The sequence below is a fragment of the Andrographis paniculata genome, unplaced genomic scaffold, assembly GCF_009805555.1.
Source record: "Andrographis paniculata isolate CXL003 unplaced genomic scaffold, ASM980555v1 Contig66END, whole genome shotgun sequence".
NCBI lineage: Eukaryota > Viridiplantae > Streptophyta > Magnoliopsida > Lamiales > Acanthaceae > Andrographis > Andrographis paniculata.
In genome coordinates this window covers 2,073,051-2,083,408 of record NW_026137602.1, presented here as the reverse complement: position 1 = coordinate 2,083,408, position 10,358 = coordinate 2,073,051, and the positions used below count along the sequence as shown (strand labels likewise).

General features: G+C 32.2%; 1 protein-coding gene across 1 annotated transcript in view; it reads left to right on the top strand.

Moving 5' to 3' along the window:
- The first annotated feature begins 2,032 nt into the window (after positions 1–2,032).
- LOC127262798 (callose synthase 10) overlaps positions 2,033–10,358 on the top strand; it is a 31,219-nt gene continuing 22,893 nt past the window's right edge. The window contains exons 1-9 of the mRNA XM_051291628.1: positions 2,033–2,445; positions 6,403–6,500; positions 7,108–7,271; positions 7,878–8,001; positions 8,153–8,263; positions 8,971–9,096; positions 9,410–9,499; positions 9,599–9,696; positions 9,769–9,886. Of these exons, the coding sequence (XP_051147585.1) occupies positions 2,262–2,445; positions 6,403–6,500; positions 7,108–7,271; positions 7,878–8,001; positions 8,153–8,263; positions 8,971–9,096; positions 9,410–9,499; positions 9,599–9,696; positions 9,769–9,886 (1,113 nt within the window). The 5' untranslated portion in view covers positions 2,033–2,261. The remainder of the gene's footprint in view (positions 2,446–6,402; positions 6,501–7,107; positions 7,272–7,877; positions 8,002–8,152; positions 8,264–8,970; positions 9,097–9,409; positions 9,500–9,598; positions 9,697–9,768; positions 9,887–10,358) is intronic.

The window sequence follows — 10,358 nt, the reverse complement described above, 5'->3', positions numbered from 1 at the left end:
AAAAATTTTTATTACTTGTTTATTATAAAAAAATACCTAATTTTAGTATATCAAAATTTTCGGTATGATTTAATGTCATGTTGAATTTTTTTTAGTACAAGCAACAAATATAATTTGATATTTTCAGTATATATTAAAATAATTTTGATATTTTAATATTCGGTATATACAAATAATTCAATATATTGATACCAAAATTATTATTTTAAATTTAGTATTTGGGTATGAAATAGTATATATCGATATTGTATTAAAATTTTGATACGATATCAATATATATTATCATACCGATTTTTCGATATATCGAATTTTCTAAAAAAAAAATTATCCCCCTCTTTATTCGAGTTCTGGTTTCGCCGCTAAGCATACTCACAATATAATTTGTATACTACGTCGGGACTTGAAAAAGTTGCGGTTGTCTAATCATAGTAGTCTACAGGAGTAGATGATAATTGTTATACAATATGATGTATTCAACAATGTAAAATACTTTTAGAAATATCGAAATATATTATATTACCAGTATGAAAATAATGTTATTCCCTAAGACTATATTACAATTTATCAATTTTATTTACAAACAATATTTATAATAATAAGCTTATTCGAGTTTCCGGGCAAAATTTTTTTCTGAAAATATATATTTATATATATTAGTTTCTTCAATTAATATAAATAAAATAAACTATAATTCTAAACCATAGGCGTCTATAGTATATTAATTAATAAGTTTAATATTTTTCTAACTTATGATGATAAATTGATTGATTTATTTATTTATGATGATCATAGATTTTCAAAGAATTTTTGTGAAATTCCATTTGAAGGTCAAGTTTTATGAAAATTTTGAAAATAAAAAATATAAAAAAGTTTTAAAAATGCTAATAAATGATTTTTTAAAATATTTTTTAATATGATAGTTGTGAAGTTTGTAAGAATGACAAACAAAGATAGTATAGAATCTCGGTAATTTTTTTTATGTGTTTTGAAAATTATTATAACTGACAAACTAACATATTTGCTAATATCTCAAAATAAAATAGATGATAAGCTGAACATCTATTACCGAAATGATCGCTTATGTTGTTTAAGATGATATTTTTATAATACACAAAAAACAATTTTTAAAAATTTATTTTCGAAATCAAAATTTATAGGGATTCAATGTTCTCTGAATGTAATATTCATTCATATCATTTTGAAATATGTCGGTTTTTTTTTTTTTTTTTTCAATTCAATCTACAGTGTTGAACAATGCTGATTTGTTTGGACGATTATATACTTCGATTAAACGAAATCAAGAGAAAAAAACAAATTTTTATTATTTATAATGATTTATCCTACAAAATAAAAGATGATCTATATATTTATATATTTTCCTTAATTATAGTAGTTTAATTTTATGTCTTTTTAAATTTGGTGACAAAATAATAATTTTATCCAGTAAATTAATAGGAATAGTTATCTATTTATAATTAAATTGTCATAATTAATTTAACATTATGCTGAATTTATAGTTCAGCACCGTATTGGAGCCGTATAGGAACGCATATATAATATATATATATATATATATATAATAAAACAAACGTTCACATTATTCTTAATTTGGAATGGGTTTATTAATTAATGCTTAAGTTACAATTCCTTAGCCCACCCTATAATGTGTTTGTTTGGGGGAATTTTTCCCAAATTTTATTATTCATTCAATTTCTTTTTATTATATTTTTTTTTAAATATCAAATCAAATACTTATTTTTTATTTTTTATATTATACTAAAAAAAATTATTTTACATTCATAACACATCAAACACCTGTTTATATCAGTATTATATGCTTCAAAATTTTTATTATTTATATTTCAATCCGAACACCCAAACAAACACATGATTTATTCAAATTGTGGAGTTGAAAAGTTAAAATACACACACGGCAGCGAAGAATTTGGACTCCGTTTCGGTTCAGCAAGGAATCTTGCCGCTTTTTCTTCCTTTTGTGGGCGCCACTATAAAAAGTCCTACTCTTATCTGCCCGCATAAGCACACACCCAGACCCAGACCCAGACCCAGACCCAGCTCCAATCTAAGCAGCAAGAATTCGAATTCTGCATCTTCGTTCCAGCTAGCGCGTTGGACTCACTCCACGACGCGTCTGACGAGAAAAATCTCAGATGCGGAGCTTGCACGCACTGCTTTGCTTCAAGTTCGGTTGAGCCTGCCCACTTCGGTTTCCAGTTAGTTGGGTGCACTGCAGAAGAATCATGGCTAGGGTTTCCAGCAATTGGGAGAGGTTGGTGCGCGCGGTGCTGCGGGGGGGACATGGCCGGACCGGCAGCGGGATCGCCGGCGCTGTTCCGGATTCGCTCCAGCGGAGCACCAATATTAATGCGATTCTGCAGGCGGCGGATGAGATTCAGCTGGAGGATCCGAATGTTGCTAGGATATGTAAGTGAAATGATGTTTGTGTGCTTGTTTCCTTTTTATTTTTTGTTTCATGGATTTACTTCTGATTGAAGAATCATGGTACTTTGGTTGTATTTAGGCATATGATATTTCGTTAGTATTTTGGAGCTTTGGAGAAGTATGTGACTGTAAAAAGTTATAAAAAATGGGGTATATGATGTCGAAAATATTGTTGTATATGATTTTCTTTTTAATATAGAAAATAGGTTTTGATGTAACATTTTAAATAAATAAAAAAAATTGAGATTTGAAAATGTGTTGAAACAAGCTTTTGTTTTTGAATATCCTTTGCCTTTTCCTGTGAGGTGGATAGGGCTGATTATTGAGTTTAATGTTATGTAGTGGCACTTTCCTTATATGCTTACTTGGATTTTGTTTAAGTTGTGGTGTTTTGGAAAAATTGAAATTTGGAACTAATAATTTGGTTTGAATTAAAAACATGTGTAGGGGTGGCCAAATGTTATGAGTTGAATGAAAAAAATAGCTTTGCTGTAGAAAATTTGTTACTAGATAAGAATAGTGATGAAAATGAACTAATCGTAGAACCAAACAGGCCTAATTTATTATTTTTGTTGTTGTGTGTAATTTGGGTAATTACTCTGGTTCAAGGAAGCATTTGGAATATTATTTGTGGTAAATTCGCCGGTAGAGGTCTAGTCTAGTTGTTTCAATGAGGTGAAGGTGTGATGCAAGATGGTTGGATCGATAAAATTTGATCTTGTTGTCGTTGATCGATCTGGAACTGGAATTGCATCATCCATGTAGCTATTTTTAGAATCTGCGAGGCAAATTGCCTATAGTCATTAATGTAGCATGCTGTGTCATGGGACATAGGATTTCTCGGAGTTATGGTGCTTGACGTAAAGTTTCATTATGAAATATGCTTTTGTGTCCAGATAGTTTATATGAAAATATAATATATAAACAAATTTTACATGATAATAGTCAGTACAATTTATTTTAAACTTATATTCAAGAACACTTACATTGGTGTTGAAGTTGCAATTTGCTAGCGCGAGTTAGTAAAGTTAAGAATAATAGTATAAGAGAAGCGGTAGACACATTTTAAGATTCTAAACTAGCTTGCTCTATGCACAAGGGTGCATGCCATAGACAATGGGGATGTTTTGGTAAAATGTATGGTTATCTGGATCTGTGGTGTGATTTTGACTGGAAATTCTGCACCATTAGCAGTTGAACTTAAGTTGAAACTAACAAGCATATGGATGGACTTTCTTGAAGCAAAAGTCACATGAGATCTCAAAGTGCAGAAATCTTCGACTGAGCAAGTCTAAACTGTTTGAAGAATAAAGGATTCGACTGCAAACCTCTGACTAGCAGTTAGCGGGGAGCATGGTTTCTTCCAAAAGTGCTCTATTTTAGGTTGACATTTGCAGTAGTATTCTTATACACTCCACATAGGACTAGACAAACATGTAGCGTACATTTGGGAAGCCGTAGAAACTGCAGTTCTAACTGTCAGAAGAAAATTCTTATATGAGGAAATTTAAATGGGGATGTGAGATGGCGTAAGTAAAGGATTAGGCCACATTTCATTTCTCAAGTGGTGAGTGGGGAGCATGAGCCTCTTAAGAAAACACTCAATATTTTGGTTGAAAGTTGCTAAACTAGATATACACCAAATAGAACTACACAAATATGCAAAAAGCAAAATTTGGGAAGCTGTAGAATAGTTGTCCAAACCATTGAATTAAGAAAATTATTATATGAGGAGATTAAATGGACATGTGGGTAGGGTAACGAAAGCATAATAAGGTTGGTTGATTTCGCGTTGCAGCATAATGTAGTAGATGGATCTTATATTTTGTTTAACTATTAAACAAAGTTGCCAACATACCTAAGTTCAAGCTGGGAACATAAAAATTGAAGCCAATATAATTTTATAAAACTTTTGTTAGAAACTGTTAGTTGGAAAATGGAAAAAGCAATATAGATCACCTGAAATCCTGTAACTAATCATTTAAATAATCCATAAAAGGGTTTTGGGAGATAGAAAGGGCGATAAATAGATCAAAGAGCTGTCATTGTAAAACCAAAAAACTTTAAGAAAATATAAAATCAAAATGCTTAAAGTAAATAGAACTGTCATGGAGGTAAAGCTAAATAATTAAAATCTAAGTCTTTTCAAATATCTTTATTAAGGGCTGAGTACTAAAAAACTTCAAATAGCTATATATTAAATAAAATAGTTACTTACGAGAAATAGAATTATTAGAGATTTAACACATTATGAATGTACATGATAAAAATGAAATGGTTTAGTTGATGTCAAAGGACTGAAAACCAGCAGAACTGATTCTTTTATGACCTCTTTAAGGGTTTCAGTTTAATCAAGTCATGTAAGTGAGATGCAAAATTGTATAGATTTGCAAAACACTAATAAAGTTCATCTAATTTTGTTAATAGTTGATTTAGTCTATACCTGTTTGTTTTAATCATTGACGATACTAAACATTTGCGAAAACACTATCCCATAATTTATGTTGTTTGCAGAAGTATAATTTTGATCAATAATATGAGGAAGAGAAGATTGTAGTTTTAGAACTTTGTAAGAAGGTATTTGACTCAAAAGTTAAGTAGGCGAAGTGCCACTATATTGAATACAGGGGTGATGCTGGGATAAATGTGTGAATTGTCGAGTGGGACCCAGATATTAAAAAGTTTGTTATAATAAGATCAATCAAAGAAGACTGGGGCAACTAATCAATATATACACATACATATATGCGCGCACACACACATATATATATAACAATGTTTTATTAGTTAAGGTGTATGTGTAGATTTGGAGGTCCTAAATTGAACTGAAAATTTCATACAATATCTATAAGATTGGAATATTGGGAAATGAGGTGTGAACACAAACAAAAATAAGGGTAGTTGAAAGGAGGATGAGCATGTTGCTATGAATGTGTGGGGATGTTAAATTAAATATAAGGAAAGAAGTGTTACTCCTCCGTATGTAATGAAAATGAAAGAAGTGCGGTCAGAATGATGTGAATGTGTGCCTAGGAGATCACTAGCTGCTGCGCGAACTATTTGTGATGAAAATGAAAGAAGTGCGGTCTGAATGATGTGAATGTGGGCCTAGGAGATCACGAGCTGCTGGGCTAACTATTTGGGTGTGTTAGAAGTGGAAAGCAAACACCTAGAGTACATCAGGAGAAAACTAGTAAAAGAGATGTTATATTTTTATCTAGACAAGAATATGATCCTTGATCAAATTTAATGGTAACTGTCTATGTTGTTGGATACACTCAGACTATGATGATGATGATGATGGTATTGGCAGTTTCTTTCTTGCCTCCGGACATATAGATTATCATCCTCATGATAATTAGATGTACCGTTATACCCTCAAAGTTTCTTTGCCAGTTCCTTACAATCGACTGAATCAGTGAAGCTGCTGCTTTTAAAAACTTATTCTTCGAGATCCTTGTGATCTGACCCTGGTGTAGGTGAATGAGGTTTGTATTAATGTTTGCATCAATTCCACCCCAAAGATATTGAAAACTGGCATAGAGTGGAACGTACTTTCTGATACTAATTTGATAAGAAAGAGCAAAGTAAGTAGATTAACTTTAACAATGTAGAAGCTAAAACATGAGAGGTCGAAGTGGGGATGAATGATAATAGGTGCTGTTAATTTTGTGGAAGGTTTATATCTTTTACTTATAAAATTCTTATGGCTGTCCACCTTTGTTGTAAAAGGTTGAACTGCCAAGATGGAAGAAATAGTCTTGAACCATTTCTTATAAGAAGTCAAAACTGTGAAATGTTTTTATCCTTAAACAGTGAAACCAGTTATTTAAGGAAGCAAACCCCTCTTTTTGTTATTTGAAGAGTGTAACTATGTATTCATGCCAGAATATAAGTTTATGTAGTTCTTTTACATATGTTTCTTTTCTCTCCTTTAAGTGTGTGAGCAGGCATATGGAATGGCTCAGAATTTGGACCCCAACAGCGATGGAAGAGGTGTTCTGCAGTTTAAGACTGGGTTAATGTCTGTGATCAAGGTACAGTGGTTTAGAATTTGGTTGATTATTTAAATCCTGCTCCAAAGAACCTCCAAAACCCTGGAAAGTCTCACAAGAGAGATTGAATTCCAAAATTTAAGTTGGGCATAAAGTAATTGTCAATATGGCTGTATATTTCCTGTTGCAAAACTGAAGGTTAGTGATGTTGAACATTAAGTATGTGTTTGTTTGAGGGTTTAGATTTTAAGTTGGGATTTAAATGGTAAAAATTTTGAATTTGAATAGTTGTATGACGTGATATAAACAGGAATTGATGTGATGTTTTGAATATAAAATCGAGTTCTAATATAATATAGAAAATAAAAAATAGGTGTTTAATTTAATGTTTTGGGGGATATTTTTTTGGTGAATTGTAGAAATCCGGTATAATTTTATAAACGAACACACCATAACTGAAACACAACTAGAACAATAATGATTCTACATTTCTTTCCTACACCGGATGCTTGCTGCCAAATTGGTCGTTTTCCACCAGTTACCAGTTTATTTGATTTATTGCCTTGGCATTTTGATTTGAAACCTTTTTTAGGCTGTTCTAATATGTAATCCCATTTTAATGATCTATCATTTTCACTGTCTGCTGCAGCAAAAGCTTGCAAAGAAGGGTGGTGCTGAAATAGACCGTAGTCGTGATATTGAGCGGTTGTGGGAATTTTATCTGCAATATAAAAGACAACATAGAGTGGATGATATCCAGAGAGAGGAGCGTAAATGGCGTGAATCTGGTCCTCTCAGTGCCAATATGGGAGAGTGCGTTATTTTTAGCTTAATCTTTTATTTATAATTATTATTTATTTGTTCTTGCTGATGCCACTAGTGATTTCATAATGATTTTAAACCATGCGTAGTAATGATTAGAAATAAAACCAAGGATGCAAATTAAACCAATTTAGCATAACAAGGCTTTTCATATGGAGATGAACAACCTGTCACATTAAGTAATAATTATTAGTTATTATTATTAGCTGTAATCTATTAAGCTGTCCTCTCATTATGTGCCCTGGCATGATTCAATCTTGCTGTTACTCTCTCTTCAGCCACAGCTTAGTTTCCTAGGAAACGAAAGAAAAAAGAAAAAACTGTGTGCCGAGGTTCTGTATGCTCTCCTTCTATCTGGTCATTCCTTTCTAAAGAGTGTATACTACCTTCCTTTATTTTTCACTTATTTAATAGCATACTTGAATGGCCTTTACGTTATCCATATCATTTCTTCTGACATCATTTTCTTAAGTCTTAATATTTTGTAATTGTACTTGTACACCAATGGTTCCTTCTTATTTCTGATCCAGCTGATATTAGTTATCCTACCAATACAAAATGGCTACCTTACTAGTTTTGCTTTTGCACCTGTTTCAGCTTTCAACATAGGATTGGAGAAATGAAGAAAGTATTTGCCACATTGAGGGCATTGGTTGAGGTGATGGAGGCACTTAGCAAAGATGCACCTCCAGATGGGGTTGGGAGGCTAATTAAGGAAGAGGTATCCTCTCTGCCTTCTTCCTAATTGTGTTCTTAGTTATTTTCTGACTTTTCTCTTACGTGGGATTGTCAGTGCTGCTCATTTTTTTCTTTTGTGAACCATTAGTGAGAATATGTCCCTTAATGATTGATACTGTTGTTGGTTTTTCCAGTTAAGGAGGATAAAAAAGTCTGATGCAACTCTATCGGCTGAGCTCATGCCGTACAACATTGTCCCTCTAGAAGCACCATCTTTTACCAATGCTATTGGATACTTTCCAGAAGTAAGTGGATGTTAATCATATTATAGATGCTTATTCCTTTTTTTTAGGTTTAACTATCTATGAATCCTTTATAGGGTTTTGTTTGCTCATCAGAGAAGTGCGTTTTATATGTATTCTTTTGTTTCTTTTATTGTTTTCTTTTTTTGTATATATTTTCTATTTTTTTTTTACTATTTAATATTTATTCTTCATTGAAAAAATCACATCCAACACCCATTTTTCATGCAAAACACCAATCACAATCACAAAGGCTCTCTGTGTTTGTGGTATTCCGACCTGCCTTTACTATTCACTAATTCGCCCCTCTCCCTCCCAAAAAAATCAAATCAAGCTCTTTTATTTTTATTTTTTTTATTTTTAAATATATTACATTAAAAATTAATTCTACATTCAAATAATCACATCAACATCTATTTATATCAAATCGGAAAACTATTTCAATTTAAAATTTTACTATTAAAAACCTCAAACCCAAATCTAGAACTCCCAAACAAACACACTTAGTGATATTTTCTAAAGAAAGAAAATGGTGCTTTATATCATGATGAAAGTAGGCATATCAAATGTGAGATAACCAATATGTAGTAATTATTAGTTGACGATAACAATGACTATTAAGATTTTTTATTTTATTATATGTATTATTGTACCTTTAAATGACAACTGTTATTTACTTCTAAGTTTACCATACTCAATAACTTGTGCAGATCAGGGCTGCAGTGTCATCAATAAGATACTCTGAACAGTTTCCACGTCTTCCAGCTGATTTTGAAAAGCCTGAACGTCGGGATATGGACATGTTTGACCTTTTGGAATATGTGTTTGGCTTTCAGGTTATTATTCATTCTCGTGATCCTTTATTTTTGTTGATTATAGAAACCTACTTCATTCTTCTAGGTTCAGTGAAGTTGGAGTTTGGTTATCAGTTCTAGTAAATTTTTTATTTTCCCATTAGTAGTACAAAATGATAGAACTTGGAGACCAGGCCATTGGTTATTTTTAAAATTATTTTCTATTAGATTTAGCAAATGGAAAGTGTTCAGTAGAAATGCAGCTTGTGTTGGTGGTTAATATGGTTTGCAATAATAGTTTGTTTCTGTCCCTTTCAATTTTTCTGATGTAATTTTCTATTTTTACTTGTTACAGAAAGATAATGTAAGGAACCAACGTGAGCATGTTATTCTGGCCTTGGCCAATGCACAATCACGACTTGGCACCCTAGAAGAGGCTAATCCAGTGAGTGGCACATTTAGGTTTACTTGGATGATGCGAGTCATAGCTATTGGACTTCAATAGCATATGAATCTTAATGGGTTTTAATATACTTTTTCACAGAAACTAGATGAAAAGGCTGTACGAGAGGTCTTCTTGAAGGTCTTGGATAATTATATAAAATGGTGTAGATACTTGAGGAAACGCGTTGTGTGGAATAGGTTCTCTCTACAACTCCTGCTATCTGTTAAATACAACTAAATGACTAACTCTGTTTCAATTTGTCCAATTAGCCTGGAAGCTATTAACAGGGACAGGAAGCTTTTCCTTGTTTCACTGTACTTATGCATATGGGGCGAAGCGGCGAACGTTCGGTTTCTTCCTGAATGTATCTGCTACATATTTCACCATGTATGTTTTTGATGTATGTGTATATGTTTCTTTGTTTGTCAACTACTAGGTCATCTTTGAATCTTGTGTTCAGAATTTCTTCTGTCATTTGGAGGCATCTTTCTGATACTTACCATTTTCTGTTAGTAAATAGTTCATTAGTCTTTCTTTTGGTTTGGTCTGAATTTCAATAATCTTTAACTTATTCAGTATTTTTTGGATACCAGTTAATCCATTCCTCTCCACTAACCTGATTTGCATATCTACTTTTCAGTTTTGTTGGCGATATTTAATTGCTTTTCACATAAAATGAACAATTGTTTCTTAATGGATAAAAATCTTCTGTAGTTTTAAGTTATCTACACACCCACTGCATGATCAGTTTCTATTTAGATTTCCTTGGTCTTTGTTTGTTGCTTTGTCCCTTCAACTCTTTTGGTATTCTTTCTATCCCAGTTGACCCATTCCTCTCCTCTGACCTGATTGCCTACCT